Raw genomic sequence first — 17,613 nt, 5'->3', positions numbered from 1 at the left:
CAGCCATCGCAAGTGACTTGCCCTCAACAACACGGTCAGCGCATCGTTCACAGTAAATTCGGCGTGGCAGTAATAGCGCATCTATCGCATGGGACACGTGTTCGAATGCCTTTCGTTCACGGCGTCTTTGCAGTCAGCGGCACGGCAGCCTTATCAGCCCGATGTCCGCTATTCAACCGAAACTGCTCCCTGCGATTGGACGCACCGGAATTCGCCGGCGGTGCTGCACGACACAGCTGATAAACGTTATTGCGGAACTTCTTATCAGCACTACAGTATACCAGGAAATTACAGGAGAAGTTCAAGTTGAGGAGGAAATTGCAGACCGGTGTGGCGAAGCGCTGCCAGGTCTTCGGGTACTCGCGGATGCAGGATTTGTCCAGAAGGCTGAGAACGTTGTTGACGATGACGGGCAGCTGTGTGACGAGGAAGAGCAGCACCACGCCGGCCAACAAGACCAGCGCGTTCTTCTCCGGACGGGCGGCGGAGCGATTACTGTGGTTGGTGGCGGAACTGAGGGAGCTGTCGCAGCTGCCAGAGGACGTCTGCGTGGCGTACGCGTGCGTCATGCTGAAGCTTTTCGTCCGCAGAATTTCGCGGAGGAGTGCCGCGTTGAGAACCAGAATGACGATACAAGGTCGTCAAGGCAATTCCAGTCTATAAAGCTAATTCGATCAAGTACCATAAAACGCAAACTCGGGTACACTACTGTGGTGCCAAGTGAATTCCGCACTTTTTCGTACAGCATGCGAGACAAGCGCTGTATGGGCGGCTCTAGCGTTCAGCGGGTTCACTGTCTACAAGCTTATGAACTGCCTGAACAAGCGATTTGAAAAAATTCACATTCAGTAGTACGTGTGGGTACGACAAAGCGTTTCGAACCAGCAGCTAGACAATACGTGATACAGTTCACATGTTTTGTAAACATCAATTAATGTAAAAATGTTTTTTTGATTGAATTCAAGTCTGTAAGTCTTGACAGAGAGCCGTTCTGAAGCAGGAACGATTTTTCAAGAGTAAGCAACGCTCGGCCCTTTACTACTGGCAGCCAGACGCTGTTCAGCGCGTTCAGCGAACGCTGAACCCCATATACAGCTCTAGCGTATCACGCTTTACGAAATGGTGCGGAATTCACTTGGCACCACAGTACTTTACGGTTAAAAAAATTTTTAAGCATTAGAAAAACAACCAAACTCTCTGTCCTTGAGTTAAAAAATAACGTACTTTAAAAGGTAACCTGCTTAGAGGACGTATTTGGTCAGTGTTACGCAGTGCAGGATTCAAAGTTCCAATCAGATTATGAAGGCGAAGCCTCCGTATTAATAGACGCAATTAATAACATAAATTTCAGCCTAAGCTTACTGTTGAAGTCTTGAAGATATTTTTTTCCGCCGGACCGCGATACCAGTATACAATAGATTTTATAGACGAACGACTTGCTAAACCTACGTTTGGTCAAGCGATGAAATCGGTTCAACAGTTCGTATGAACGCTCCGTCAACATAAGACGCTTTTTTCTGAACACGTTATTACATTAGAAACTTTTTATGAATGCCTAGACAGCGTCTTCTAGCGATTAGCATCACAACATGAAAATGTGTACATAGTACTAAATACGTACAATTAGCCAGGTATAGATGAGGTTCCAGCTCAAGAGAATCGTCGTACGCCGGTGCGGCGCGTTCGTCCCGCCGTAGCGGACATAATAGTGGTAGTAGTCCACTAAGCGATGGATTACCAGTAGGACGGCACTGAAGAGAATTGCGCCAATGTTGACACGTGACTGACGGAGATTATCCTTGATCATATGCCGCAGTGGGTACTTGATGGCAATGAAGCGCTCCACGCTGAACGCCACGATAACCCTATAAATATAACGGCATCATTATGCGTGTCTTCGCAACCGTCCATTGAACAATACGTAAGTGAACATGCTTTGTGATTTTTGCGTAAATGGCACTGTGAGCGGTGAAACTCACCAGGAGGAAAACACGGCAGCTGTCTCTTGACAAAAAGCGCCGAAACCTTGGATTGGCCGGACGGCAGCGTACAGGTGCGGTCGCGGCATCCCGTGCACCTCTCCGTCGAAATTAATTATGTAGAACATAAGCGCGCTCCACCTACAAATAAACCACTATCATATAAAACGAAAAACGAATCGAAACGAAAACTAATATGAGCTAGATACGTATATAAGAACAGGAAAAAACATCAGAAAACAGAAGAAACATAAAAAAGGTATATGTATGGTACAACTTAAAACATGGAAAACCGAAATTTGTCGATACATTTTGTGCTCGAATTTTGTTGTATCGTGTAAGAAACATAAAAAAAATCGCTGTAAAATAACATGGAACGAGCGATACGAACATCGGTACCAGATTAACGACGGTGTGCTACCTTACTTGAATATCATGTCAGACGCGGCGATGGCGATCAAATAGACGTTCTTAGAGGTGCAGGGTTTCTCGCGCTTGAGGATGATAATGTTGAGCGTGTTGCCCAGGGTGGCCAACGCCAGCAGGAACGGGTAGGAGAATACATCCAGTCGGCGAATATCGTGGCGCTCGCGACTGGTGGCCGCAGAGGAATTACCGGCCAACCGCACTCCGTCAGATTGACGCTGGGCGCGCTGCTGTTCAAGATCGTTGCCATAGCCCTTCTACAAAGTGCGCAGCAGCATTAGCACAACCGCATAGAAGCCCACAAAGTCCAAAGCAAAGTTCAGAATGTCCATGCAAAGCAAAAAGTATCCTTGTAAAAATCTGCCAGGTAATACGAAATGTGTGCTTTTTAAATAGAGTAAAATGTTAGTCCTGATCTCGCAACAGGAAGCGGATACCGTGTCTTCTGCGCTCTTCCCACAGATTATCCTGGGATCAGCTATAACCAGACATTACCTGGGTAGTGGGTACATTAATATACTGGCCTGGGTACATTGATGTACTTCACCATCAAGCCCATTGCTTTCGCAGGTACAATAACAAACTGAAAGCCGAGCAACGGAAGTCAAGCATCTTATAGTTCCGACACTGAACGGCCTGACAACCCTGGTGTACAACCGCTGCATCGGAAGATTTACAATGAAAGCCGGGAACGTTCAAATTTCTTCCACTGGAGAACATTAACTACGTCTCTCTCGTAATTAACTGATCGATGGTCCATCATGGTCGTAAAGATCAAGAGAAATTTCGAAAACTCTACCAGAAGGTAACTTTAAAGAGAGTCTACTGTAAATACATTTACGCGCGTGCTTGAAAGTGGAATCACCAAAGAAAAAATTCTCCGTGCCGAAATCGCGAGAAGACGGTCATCAACAACTGAGCCGGCTGCGGATGGGTACGCGCATTAGCCCTGAAAATGCGCCTGCAGTCGTGAATGGAGCTTAAGCGGGTTCACGTGTGCGGTAGATGAATCCGCTGCGCGACGCTAATAATCCGCCTAAAGAGCGGCCTAATCAGCTGCGGCTGTCCGGTGACGCATCAGAAATTAGCGCTCTAGCAATGGTCACACAGACGGAGATTCATCCTCATTCCCGCAAAATGATGACGATGTAATTTCACCGTTTCTTCCCTCAGCGACGTCGTTGCACATCAGACCGGTTCTCGCAGTCCGATGGGAATAATTACACTTGAACCAAGGCCGAAACAACTTGCTCCGTCCTCGACACAGTCGGCCAACGGCGACCTCCTGCAGAAAAAAATTATCGAGCGCTCGCGCTGACTGCCTTGTCTCATCTGGGTTTGTGAATTTAATTAAGACGGCAACAAAATAACCCCGATTAACCCGCAACAACCTTCTTAACCTGATACATTGCCTCGTTTATGCACGCGAATTCCATGTATTTTCCTCTTATGTATAACTGCAAGGAAAAAACTCTTGTCATTGTGGTAGAAGTGATGTAGTGGCACTCGTACGTAATGCAGCTTTTACACGTACAACGTAAATCACAGGACAAGTTGTACGCTAGCACGGTAGATGGAACAGAAATACCAGTTATTGCGCCATGTTGAGTTTCTTATTTGTGCACTTAGCAGTCCATGTACTGTACAATACTTTGCTCATGTACTTGGGCATACTCAGGCAGGCAATTTTATCGGCTGTCGCTATTAAAATAACAACGAACAAACTCTTACATAGAATATATTATATACACAGACGGACAGTAATTAGTAATAACACAGCGACAGACATTAAACATTAATTAGGCAATAACATTTACCTGCACATTGATTTGCACCGCATGGTAACGAGCTACTAACGACTAACGAGAACCTTTATCAAACTGTGCATGACAATGCAGTATGGGTTGGACCTGACCTTATCAGCCAAATAATAATCGGATGATCCGGCCAGTTTCATCCCAGGAGGATAACGCCGCAACAACAATACGGCATAAAAGCTGCAAGAGCAGCACGGTATTACAGAGACAGATGCCGGCGCTTCTCCTTATGGCGGTAAAACAGCCAAATTGATGGAAAAATGGACATAATAATTTAATTTATATGAACATTATATTAATAATTTTGTTGTGCAGTGTAAAATGAATCGATGAATTTAACACGCAGTGAAGCGGTACCGCATACGTTATGCCTGCTTAAGTCGTGACTAAAGTTAAAAAAAATATGTTATAAAAATGGCAGCGGGATGCTAAAGACGACTGCAGAGTCAGTGCAGACAACACGTGCCGTAGCCGGCTCAACGATTACACACTGCAAGTTGGTGTTTCTTTTTACTTGAATTTCATGTTGCAGCTTTACGGATTACTAAAGAAACGAAGCTCGTTTTAACCAGTTAAGCGCACATTTGTTGTATGAAACTCTCACACGGCCACACAGCTCATAAACTGCGGTTGGGATTTAAGGGGACAACTTTTTTCCGGGTGGGTGTGTCGCTGATCCCTTCGCTCAATTGCCGTTGCACCCCAAGCAACACACCAGATAGTTTTCGCATAATGAAATGTCGCTAATCGATTAATCATCCCCATTGCGCAAATTGTCTTTGTCGAGCTTGTTAGACATGTAATGAGGAAATATCTCGTTCGTGCATACCTACATCTTGCATACTATCATGCCACAATTTTTAATTCAACAAAGCCTGGATATGCAGATGTTAAGGGATTTGGCCTGGTACATAGTACCGCATTCGGGTACATACACGGGAACTTCCGCCGTCGCCCACTCCTAAGCAATTTTTTGCGTTGCTTTATGACATTTTGTAGCCAAAGAATTTGTATTCGTAGACATGGTTTACCATTTTTTCAAATTTTAAATTAATTTTTAAAATTTTTGAAATTCATTTTAAAGTTTGAAAAAAATGGTAGAAAGCTGGTTCGGTACCAAAACGATCTTCATAGTAATGTGTGTTTTCATGCAAAATTTGAAGAGCATCGGTTCATAATGAGACTTTTGGTAAGTCAGAAGTGCTTTCTGCAACCAATACAGATCCCCGCAAAAAATGAGTTGTATCAAGGAAAGACAAGAGCGCCGTACAACGGAAGTTGACAAGCAATGCGTGTAAACCTAATACGTGCATCGGATATTGGATTTCTCACCACCGCTAAGAATGCTGCGACTCAACCGGAATGTATAGTATAGACAGTAATGTTGTTTTTTATGCGAGAATCAAAGTGTTGAATAAGTGCTGACGTTATGGGCAACAATTCCAGAGCAGCGTGGATTTTTACGGGATAATCATTTCCTGGTTGTTGTATACAGTACTGTTTACAATTTAAAATGGACAGACAAAATTTTGCCCTTGTTATTGCCATTGGATAGACTGGTCGTCTATCAGTTGTTGCGGCAAACGGCATTGTATAAGGCAGTGTGTAAACTTCTATACGTACATAAGTGCGATAACTGGCAAAAGCCGATCGTGTCGACCATTAAACTGCAGTGAATGAGATAATTGATTCCTGAATTGATTCCTTTTATCTGCACTGTTGCTCGACACGCATCCCGCTGCACTAACGTTTGCCGGCTAATTGATCCGCACAGCAAGTGGCAACTTGCAAGTCAATGAATTGATTCAACCAGCATCGATAGCGCGCCTTAGCTGACGCCATGTGGGTCTGTCTCACAGAATATGATTTTCTGCAACCGGAAATAACGCTCTCTGTTTAGCTTGCCATGCCAAACGTTTGTTCTGATCATGTGAGGGTAGCTTGGCTGCAGATTTATCGCAATTTTTTCAACAAGAGACCAATAAACTAATTTAGTAAAAAAACGGTTCATCAATGCTATTCTGGTCAGGTGCCGTTCGCAGCACATATACCACTTCGTTCCGAGAGAAACTCTTTTTTTTTCTGGCCGGTGGCATTTGCTTTGGCATTCGCGGGCAGTTTCTTGAGGAGCTTCTCAGTTCCGTCGGACCATAGTCCGTACCTTCCGTCTGCGGGATTAAATGATATCTTGACTGAACGGTTTTCCCATTTTTCGTGTGCTTCACCGCCGGTTAAAGGTGCGGGCGGAATAAGCAAACAACTGCGAGTGTTTCCCGCAGCTCAAACCTACAGCCAACAGTTTTCCGCGCTTATATCCAGTAGATACTTATCTGCACCGAACACGAAGCGCGAGGCGCTACTATCAACTGGTGGTCAAGAGCATAATTTGTCTGCCCGCACGAAGAGTGTCATGTAACACTTTTCCACTTTAACAAATCCCGTGGTGTTGGCGCTTGCGCTCGCGTTGCTCTAATGTGGTTAACAACCACGGCTCGTTGCAATTTGTTGATGAGGTAATCAAGTCAGAAAAGTAGACTTTCATCGGTAGATCTGACCAAGTGCATCTATAGACCGTTGCCTATGGGGTATCCAACTGAGCCGACGACGGTGTCCTGAACTGTTTAAAAAGGTATGTACTGTGTTAAATGGAACTGGACTGCTTATGCGTTCTCTCTCGGTTCTGTTGGTTCCCTGTCTGGCTTTCGCAGCTGTTTTTAGGGAGCTACTATCAACATAAAGTTCAAATGCGACCTATGTGGAACAGTTGTCAAAACTGCCCATGGACTATCTATGCACCGCGATTCATTGGTATGCAAGAAGGCCCGTGTTAAAGCTCTCCGTCAGGGACCTTCAGCAGATTCTAACCCCGCACAACCCGCAGCTAGCACCAGCCTCCAAACCGCATAATTGAGTCAAGAAAACTCCATGCCGTTCTTCGTCATGTGCCCACCGGAGCTAGACGCGCCTGTGCTGAAGCTTTACGCAAAAATTTAATAATGGATGGATGTGCTGAGAAGAATGACGAAGACGCATGGAGTAAATTACTTTTGTTCGCTCTCGACAATCTACACACTCCCCCGTCAAAGTCTGGTCGTGGCTGCGTCCGTTAAAGCCAATTTACAAGGCACCAGCGTGACCACTAAGGTGAAGAAAACGAAAAAGAAAAGGTCCAGCGACGAAGCACCGAGGAAAGCCGTAAATGCAAAGTTACAAGATGGGGATATAAGTGGCGCCGTTAAAGTTTAAACATCAGACGATGCTGTTGCAGCGGGAACGAATGAAGTCCTGCTGCTCTCAAAGAAAAACACGCTGATCACCCTGCTGATTTGAACTTCCCTTCTGCTCCTACTGTGGGTGCCCCCTTAGAATTCTCATCAGAAGAAGTCCATGCTGCGGTTAAAGCTTTCCCTGCTGGCTCTTCAGCCGGACCCGATGGCCTACGGGCGCAACACTTGAAGGAACTTATTAAAGTGTCTGGAGAATGTGGTGAGCTAATGCTGACAGCGCTTACCAAGGTAGTGAATCACATCTTCGTCAAACCCATCCCCGACAGCATTCGCTCGGTTCTATTTAAAGCCACGCTGATCCCATTAAAAAAGAAAACGGGGGGAATACGGCCTATAGCGGTTGGGTGCACCATCAGACGTCTTTGCGGAAAGCTTATTAGAAGACTCGTGCAGTCAGAAATGGGCGGTATACTTCGCCCTGTTCAGTTGGGCTATGGAACGCCGGGCGGAGCAGAAGCAGCGGTGCATGCAACCCGAAAGTTTTTACGAGCTCACCCAGCCAGCCCCACCGTTTTGTTGAAGCTTGATTTTCGAAATGCGTTCAACACTATTCGCCGCGATATCGTTTTGGAAGAAGCGGCTGATAAATTACCGCAGTATTTTTACTTTATTTCTCAGTGCTACAGAAATTCTTCTACATTATTTTGCGGCAATACGACGATGCCGTCTGTCCACGGAGTACAGCAGGGTGATCCTCTTGGACCGGTGCTGTTTTGCCTCGCCTCCATCAAGCTGTCAAAGAGGGTGCAGTGCGATCTCAACGCCTGGTATCTGGACGACGGGACTGCAGGTGGAAATCCAGAAGTGGTTTTGGAGGATTTTATAGGAGTTTGTAATGACGCGCCAAAACTTGGTTTGGACCTTAACTTCGCTAAGTGTGAGTTGTACGTTTATGGTGGATCTAAAGCGGAGCAACAAGCCATCTACGACCGATTAGCCGCAGTCGTACCTGGAATTCAAAGGATTACCCCAGAGACGCTGGAACTGCTTGGAGTTCCTCTTACGGACTGGTCAATCGGCCGCTGCTTGGACGGCAAGATTGATCAAATCAGAAAGCTGACCGACTCACTGAGCGTCTTGCCGGCACAGCAGGCGTTATTTCTTCTGAGAAATAGCCTGTCGCTACCGCGGCTTATGTATACACTAAGAGCGGCCCCTTGCAATAAATATCCTGAGAAGCTCAAGGAGTTCGACCACGCTATAAAGTCAAAAGCTGAAGAGATTACGAATGTCAAGATGGACGACTGCGCTTACGTGCAAGCTTCTCTACCGGTCAAATCGGGAGGCTTAGGACTGCCCAGAGCCTAAGAAATCGCAATGCCGGCCTATCTCTCCTCCCTCTATTCTACGGACGCACAATAGTGTCCGAAGATTGCCCCAACGATCGGTCTGACGTCGAGTTTTATTGGGAAGAATGTACAGGAAAGTGTGCACCTGCGCTGGAAGATCGGAGCAACCAACGCTTGTGGTCGGATATGCTGACTCGCTGTTGCTTTGCGGATGGGGACGCCAATCTGTAAGGAGCATAAATGTCGTTGCAGGGACACTGTTGATGCCTGCGGTTTACATGGTTTGTCGTGCTCAAGAAGCCAGGGAAGACACAGGCGGCATGCCAGTCTGAATAGTGTGATCCAACGTAGTTTGGGGTCAACAAAAGTGCCGACAATCTTGGAACCGGCTGGACTGAGCAGATTGGATGGGAAACGGCCAGATGGCTTATCTCTCTTTCCCTGGAAAAATGGTCTCCCTCTGATCTGGGATGTGACGGTATGTGACACGTTCGCTACTTCGTACGTAGCCGGTTCATCAGAATCAGCAGGATCTGCAGCAGATGACGCGGAAACACGAAAGAGAGGTCTATACTCAGAACTCACTGATCGATACTTTTTCGAACCAGTCGCTCTCGAAACTATGGGAAGTTGTGGCGGCAGTACCAGACAGTTCATCAGTGAAGTTGGCCGGCGCATCAAAGAGCATACAGGAGAAACGCGCGCTACCGAATTTTTGTGGCAACGTATAAGTGTGGAAATTCAGCGTGGGAACGCTGCTTCTGTTCTGGGAAGGGTTGCTTGTTCTAGAGAGCTAGAAGAAATATTCTACTTGTTCTAAATTGGGGTTTTAAGTTCATCTGTAAATGGCGTTTAGCTTGTACAATTTGGCAATAAACAAATTTTATGTTTAAAAAAAATGGAACTTATAGTAGTACTGCGAAGCGCGAGCCGACATCAACAGTTGAGCGGAATATGAATGCATTTCTGTGGTAGAGCTGATCGCAGCGCTGATTACCACAGCAGCAATGAATTATATTAACTGAAATTCGATTGGTTTTAAATGAACGAAAGTGCACGGCGGTTTTTGTTTGCAGGTGGTACAAACATGGACTTCGTAAGGATATTAGCAATTTCAGTTTACGGGCCAAAGTTTTTATTTCTTACGCAAACGGATTGCAGAATCCAAATCAGCGAATTTTTCTGATCTAGAAGTGACTTTTCAAAACCGGAAAAGGTCAAAGCGAAATTCTGACTGCCGGTCCCCTAGCGCCCTACAATTACCATGGGTGGTAGCAATGGAGTCATAACTAAAAAAATTATTTTTGGCATTTTGAACACTGTTTCTAAGAGAATCGATAGCGCTGATTCCGAATCTGAAGTCAGAAAACCAATTTAGACCGTCCCCGAGGGGTTTCGATCGAAATTTCGGTGTGCCCATAAACAACGCACTGAAATTCGAATAACCGAATTTTTGCCTGACCGCCCTCGGTGGTGGTCCAAACATTTTTCCGACTTCAGATTCGGAATCAGCGCTATCTCTTCTGATTCTGCAATCCGTTTGCGTAAGAAAAAAAACTTTGGTTCGTAAACTGAAATTGCTAATATCCTTACGAAGTCCATGGGTACAAAGAAGCGCTGAGTTGGAGCGGACCCGCCGTTGATATTAAAACGGGCACAAAGTGGCTATCAGCCTATCAGACAGCACACAACGGTTACGTTGCCTACAACGGCTATGCTGTTTTGAGGACGTATTTCGGGTTTGAGGAGGACCAACACCGCAGACGAACGAACGAACACCGCACAGAAAATTCTGAATGGAAACTGAGCGAGCGCAACTTTGACTGCATAGTGTAGGATAGGTAAAAATAAAAAAAAAATTTGTACAGTGAAAACCTCACGGTTTTACCTAAAGAAAATAAATATGTAAGACGGTGGCGTACCAGATTTTTTTGTTTTGTTTTTTTTTAAGTTTATTTAATTTGTAGTTTTGGTCCTGTGACAGTCTGAAAATTTTAATACGAATCAGTCTGGGAGCCAAACAGCATAATAACACGCTCTTTCTAACTGTTAAGGTTTAGAACCTTGGATGTGCAGAATACATTAAATACCAAGTAATGTACCGGTGTACTTGGTACGTATACATGACAATCATTATGTACCAAGTACACCGATACCGCCGCAGCAACCTGCTGAAGCAAAAGAAAACCACAAACTCAACGAAACTGAGAACTGCAAGTAATCTTGCTAGAAAGAATAAACCGTGAAGGAGGCAGTGGATGAGGTGGCTATATTGGCACGGAAATATATTGCCTGCAAAACCGAAGTGTTAATAAATAACATTGGAAATACCGAAAATAGTATGAAATGTTATAAACATCTGAAGCCTACGAATCTGCAGTCACAAGTATTAAACGTGTTACCTATATCAAAACATGCAGCACACTGCACACTTAGTATCTCCTACCGCAGAGCTTCTGCTCCAGATTCATCGAATGCAGTCTAAGCAGCGTTTAGGCCAGCAGTAACTTCCATATACATTGGCTGCTACGTTTCTTACCGTGACACTAGCCATTACATTGACACCTCCGGCAGGAAAGGGGCTGCCGACGTTGTACAACACTCCGTTGAGAATGACGGCATCAAATCCCGCCTGAAACATTGTGGCTTCATGATCTTTCTATTCCATTCGTGCAAGCGCCCCATAAATAGATCCAGGGGCGGACTTCGAATTCGTTCTTATGATCTGACATTGCACGTAAAGAAATATTTTCCATACAAGAAAATCACTTTATAAAGCACGTACATATGTACGTCTTATATGGAATACTAATGCATTAGTAGTCAGTATAAGCCGATTGCAAATTGAAGATATGTAAATTCAAAGTTTGTGGGTTACGCCAGTCTTTACACCTCGACGCTTCACGCAACACTGTTAAAGCGTTGCATCCATTTGCCGCGGCTGGTGCATGCCAAAATTACTTAAGATTTACCATAACTGCCGTGTGGATATTGATTAACAGAATGCCAGTGCAGTAAGGGCCAGCTACTGCGGAACAGTTTGTTATTGAAAAATGAGAGTTTCTCATTGACTATTAGAAAACGACAGGAAAACCGGATGGTATGATATTAATTCCTCTGCGCGATGGCAGGGCAGTAGTCTGGATGAAACATGTTGGGATACTGTGGCCGAGTCTCACATATACGCCGGCTCAATGAAATCCAGAGGTGTAGCTCAGTTGGCAAAGTTAGGAAACGCCGAAAGTAGGCTTTTATCGAGTATTTGGGATACCAGCTCCACCCTCTGGCAGTTGAAGCGCTTGGGAATTTCGGAACGGCCTTTGCTGGGCTGATCCGTTTCGTTTTCCGGAAGATTCGTGAAGTCACTTGGGAACACTGACCTGCGGCCTTCATGAGACAGGGCTTTAGACCACCGGTAGTCCGAGGAAATGCGAAGGCGCTCCTGGGAAAACTGGATACGCATTATAAGATCATGAATAACGATTTTAGTCGTGTTCCCAGTTGTCGTGAACGAGAAACCTTGCACAATAGAATATGTTGCTACATCCACGTACCGATCACTACACGATCTATAAGAGCACTCTCTATCTCAACTGATAAGGAATACAGTTAATGGAAATCTGATGGCCTAAACCTAACTACGAGTACGGAACCAGCAATCCCTGCTGCAAAAACAAGAAATACACTAGGAATATATACACGTATACACTTACCTATCCGTTACGCTAAATATCACCAGGCATTAACCGGGAAGGAAGAACGAAGGCTATAAAGGTCATGGAGGAAGCGAGGTCACCGTATTACACGGCAAGTGCTTTTTAACATAAAGTTTCTCAACCCTCGTCACGATCGTCTCCTCAAAACTGGACCCGTTAACACACTGGACAGATTTCTATCGTACGGATGCTTTAACCACCTGTCCGGAGTCACTAGACAAAGAAAGCACCCGACCCTATTGAATTCTGTTGTTCCAATAGGTCAATGGAGCCAGTGCGGTACTCACAGGAACTCGTTCTGATGTCCAGATGATGTCAGAGCTCCAAGCATAGGTACGGGACGAAGGATGCGTCCGTACGCAAGTCACCATCGCAACACCAACCGTCTGTACAGACTGCACTTCGTTGAATACTCAGCGCAAGTTTTTGTCGCGCCGACCAATCTGTTTGGTGACTGTCTACGAGCATCTGCCATACTTTGCGGTCCAGCTGACCTGCTGTCGTAAGCACGCTCGACACGTTAGCACCACACTACGATCCACAGCATGGACCATTATAATAAAAGGGGGGACCATACATCATAAAAGGGGCTGTCAATGGCTTGGGCAAGGAATCCCTATACTTGCTGTCGTTGATCCGGCTGGGGTTTGACGTTGCAGCAGCGCAGACGGTTAAATTTAGACACTTACCATTAAATTAAAGGTGCCCGGTACTACCTAAACAGAAATACTTGGTTTTTAGCACTCGTGAACCTTGAAATCAGGGCGAAAGAATCAAAGTATCTGTAGGTTTTTGTATTATTTCTAACCCGGATGTTTTTTCCAGGAGGCACAACGATGCTCCAAAGGCAATTGGCGCCGTACTGTGGATTGGTTGGATATGATAAAGGCTTTCCGGTCGAATCCGGAAAAATGCATCCTCCACAAGCTGGAATGAACATTTATAGTGATACTGAACATATTTTATTCCGCTGCATTCGTTCCCTTGCGTTCAGTTCTAATCTTACCAGTTAACTCAATATTATGTAATCTGAAAATGCCGCCGTGTCGCGGGATCTTGATGTGAACGGGGCGATGCAGGGTCATTTATTTTTTTAACGTTTTTTTATATTTTCTGATGCTTTTTTATGTTTCTTATGTTTCATTCTCATGCTTTAATCTTATTTTTTCCGCTGCTTTCTTATGTATTCATGCTTATTCATGCTGGCTTTTCATGCGTGAAAACATGGAGCGAAAACAGATGGCAATTGCCGAATGCAGTACAGCCGCAAGGTGATGAGAATAGCTAAAGGTGGTGTGAAAAATATTAAAAAAGGTGGAGCGAATAGCCAAAACGGGGTGAAAGGTGGTGATGTTAGTCAAACATGGTGTCAAGGTGGTGGGAATAGCCCTTTCCTGACTTTTATTACGAAATAAATGCCTAATCAACATAACGATAACCTAGGGTAAATATTTTTGTACAAAGTTCAGTTTCCGGCTTCGCTTCGGTCTAATAGTGCTAGCCAAAAGCGGTGCACTTCCCTAGTGTATTTTTATGTTTACCAAGCATAAGAAAACGTAAAATAAAAACATTTGAAAAACCTAAAAAACGTAAGGAAACGTAAAGAAACATAAAAAAACAGGAATTTTCAACCCTAATAACAGTTGCGCTTCGGCCTATAATGCACAGTTCGATGAATTTTCCTGTTAATCCGAATTTCAGCGCGGGTCCCACGCGTGTAGTCGAAATGATTCGGAAATATCAATACACTGTACACGCATGTAACCTGACAACCATACGCGTCTTAAAATGGTGTTGTGGCAGGCAGACGGTTTTGTTGAACTATGCATTCCGCAATGCCAAACACAATGTCATGTTGTTACACCCTGGAAATTCTGACACGCTTCCGGACACACTTTTCTCCGCTCCGGCTTTCTGCTTTTAGCCCCAGACGCATGCGATAATGCGACAGTTTCGCACACATGATACGACACCCATTACCCTTTCCTGTACTAGTATCCCAGCTGGCGGTCAGTATGTCTCCCGGTTAGCACAGGCGACATCGGGTTAACTGACACTTCCAGCCATTCTGGCTTCGATTTACTCCGCCCTACACTAGTGTGCTTGCTAGTTAAAACTGGCGGCCGTATATATACTGTGGTTTGAGCTTTGGACTTGTGGAAGACAAAATTAATGCCCGCCAAACTCAACTGCCCGTAGGGCCGTAACGGCGTTCCGCAATTCACAAAAAGGATGTGATTTTCCCTTATGCAGTGTGCCTCCGTCTTTCTTGTGGGAAGTCTTCCGGGGCGACATCTAGTATTGCGCGTCTCCTGGTTCAATCAAGATCAGAAGCTCGTATCTAGCTCAGCGCGTTACCATCTGTTGAACGATTCTGTTCACATTGGTAACATTCTCGACAACGACACACTGAAAATCTCCGCAAGGCTAGCTTAGCGTCGCCGTCAAGATTTGCGAGCCGCACAACTGCCCGAATTGTCAGAAGCCTGTAGACGGTTACTTTATTGCGGCCAATGCGGCGCCTCACCCGCATCATATCGGCCAACGCAAAGCCGACCGTCCCATGGTTGACCGCACAACGTTGACCGCATAATGTCGACCTTACAAGGGCGACGGCTAAGAAAATCACGAAAACTAAAAAATCCTTAGAATCCTAAGAAACTTAGAAATCTAAGAAACCTAAGACAACTACAGATAAGACGGCCTATCAAAACGCTTGCTTGACTTCCTGCCGGGGCGACCTGCTCGGTGTAGTGATGGTCGACGAAATCAAGTCGAATGACGGTCGGATCGACAAATGGGTGTTGCCGGTCTTTTTTCCGTCGACACACATCCACGGTATGATTAGTTTTTACAAGTTTTTGTGTAAGTTACTAAAAACTGAGGCGAAGATGCGCACTACGTACTACAGAAGTGAACAGTAAGGAGACAGGGGTATGTAAAACACTTACCCATTCCAGCTAGCTCTTGCGGAGAAATAAATCCGTTTTGGTATATTCCATTAGTTTCGCATCTTTGATCCTGAACTGTTGCAGCTGTCGTCGTCGTAGTAGGGGTCGTAGTAGTCGCTATAACGACACATCAGAGGTTTTTTTTTAGGTGTAACTGAATGCGGCAAAACTCAACTTTTCTGAAAATACAATCCTATGTCAGGAGTCATTGCGTTAGAAAGCAGAATTAATTATTGAAAAATTACAGCCGGTTTCATACAGAAAGCTTCATGCGAAGCAACACTACAGTACCCAAAGGTACTACGGTGCTACGTACAGTACTTAATTTCGAATAACCGCAAGCGCTCCTGTCCTACTTAAAAGTTGAAAAAAATAAGCATTAAAAAACAACCAAAATACATATCATTAATTGTGGAAGCCGTTCGATGTCTTACTCGTCGTGGTGGGTGTGGTAGACAACGTCGGACAGGCTGTTGTTGTGGCGGTCGGACATGTGATCGTCGGGCAGGCTGTGCTTGCAGTCGTGGGACCAATTGTGGCGGGGCATGTGCAAGCTGGACAGGTAACTGATGGACAAGGAGGATATGTCACTGGAGCTACTGCAAGCAATCGGTTACTGTACTACCGAGTCGGCGAAGCACTTGTGGAGCTGGAAGCCGATCGAACTTGCTCAACAGTGGCCAATGGTGGAAGTGCATAAACACCACGCGGTCTAATCACTCTAATGACGGTCGAAAATGGCAACCAACCACAAGAGAATTATTCGTAGGTGACCTAGAACGACTCTGCCGGACAACATCTGAATTATCATGTTGTCAAATATTACAATTTTGACAATAAAGATTTTTTAATTTTTTGTAAGGTGGGGAAGCATGAAGGTTTATCAAAAAAGTCAAAGTGCGTTGTGACTTATCAAAATAAACTATCTCGATAACCTGGAATTCGACTTCGATAATCTGGCCGACTGGCGGAGTGCATTTTCGACTAGCCGGGAGAAAGAAATCATATTTGAATTTCAAGGGAAGCCGGAAAATGTACTTTACGAAATAGGCTATTCTGACTTGAAAACTATTTGGAAGCCGCTGGGTGACAAGGATTGTGCAGGGTTTGCGCATTTCTACCATTAGCACATGTTCGGTGGGTTCGATCAACTTCCGATTTCCCACTGGAACTTCACACATGATTTCCTATCTCACAGTGAGCTGCTCACTGCTGCACAAAACTGTCCGTTTTCCGTATACGAATACGTGAATAACTTCTTTTACCAGATACCACTTGTCGTTACTCTCTTGCTGATTAAACCGGCATGCATCAAGCCACTGTGATGCACGTGAAGTTAAGGTGAATTCCTACAGATTTTTTAGTTTTCAGTGCAGTTGTGTCATAAGAGCAAATTTAGCAGCCAAACGGACTATCTGTACAATATTCTCACTCTAAATTAAAGGGAGGGCCAGTAAATCAATAATTACGAGTATAATACTGTAGAGACGAACTAAAAATAGCTCCTTTCACTCCAAACGACATTCCTTTATGATACGAAACGCGAATGAGATTACAGTCGTGAAATGGACTTTATGTATACAGTCAGTATACTTACAAGTCGTGTAACGGACACACTTGGTTCCAGTAGAATCGGAAAAGCCGAGGGCACTGTCGCAAATGCATTTCTTGGTGGCACTGCAGACCGAAACCGGGTCGGCACAGCGTTGGCCAACGCCGCTGCACGGGCAACGCAGGGCTGCCTTGCTGGTCATTCCGGCACACGCCGCCTCGAACGCCACGTCGGAGGGGCTGCCGTTGTCGACCAGTTTCCTGGTCAGGGCGGGGTTCTCTACCTGGCTTGCAGGAGCACTGGTTGGGGTGGAAACTGGAGACGGGATGGTCGCTTGATTAAGCCAAATAAACCGTCCTAGGGGAAGATCCAGAGTCTGGCAAGACATCTTATGTATTAATACAAAACCTAAGAAAATTTGTAGGATAAAATACAGATTTAAGGTGTATGGCAACAGAGATTTCTGCCTGCGCAAATGCATCCTGTAAAGCTGCGTTCCGGTTTTCGTTAATAAAATAAGGTGAAAAATGAAGCATGTACGGTGTCCGTGTGAGAGAATTTGCTAGACAAGCGAGTCTGAAACTTGCACAATTGTT

General features: G+C 45.1%; 2 protein-coding genes across 2 annotated transcripts; both read right to left on the bottom strand.

The window, feature by feature from the left end:
- Positions 1 to 1,609: 1,609 nt before the first annotated feature.
- On the bottom strand, positions 1,610 to 2,964 carry LOC129590904 (uncharacterized). Its single transcript, XM_055486349.1, has 4 exons — positions 2,938 to 2,964; positions 2,406 to 2,662; positions 1,980 to 2,120; positions 1,610 to 1,865 (listed from the first exon to the last, which is right to left on the bottom strand). The coding sequence occupies exons 1-4, from the start codon at positions 2,962 to 2,964 to the stop codon at positions 1,610 to 1,612; spliced, it is 681 nt and encodes a 226-aa protein (XP_055342324.1).
- Positions 2,965 to 11,015: 8,051 nt separating this feature from the next.
- Positions 11,016 to 17,405, bottom strand: LOC129590903 (integumentary mucin C.1-like). The gene is made up of 7 exons (XM_055486348.1): positions 17,063 to 17,405; positions 15,900 to 16,064; positions 15,466 to 15,582; positions 13,323 to 13,441; positions 13,204 to 13,230; positions 11,338 to 11,430; positions 11,016 to 11,090 (listed from the first exon to the last, which is right to left on the bottom strand). The coding sequence occupies exons 1-7, from the start codon at positions 17,403 to 17,405 to the stop codon at positions 11,025 to 11,027; spliced, it is 930 nt and encodes a 309-aa protein (XP_055342323.1). The 3' UTR covers positions 11,016 to 11,024.
- Positions 17,406 to 17,613: the final 208 nt, after the last annotated feature.

The sequence above is a fragment of the Paramacrobiotus metropolitanus genome, unplaced genomic scaffold, assembly GCF_019649055.1.
Source record: "Paramacrobiotus metropolitanus isolate TYO unplaced genomic scaffold, Prichtersi_v1.0 Parri_scaffold0000043, whole genome shotgun sequence".
Taxonomy (NCBI): Eukaryota; Metazoa; Tardigrada; class Eutardigrada; order Parachela; family Macrobiotidae; genus Paramacrobiotus; species Paramacrobiotus metropolitanus.
The sequence above is the reverse complement of the archived record's forward strand: the minus strand, read 5'-3'. Positions and strand labels throughout refer to the sequence as shown.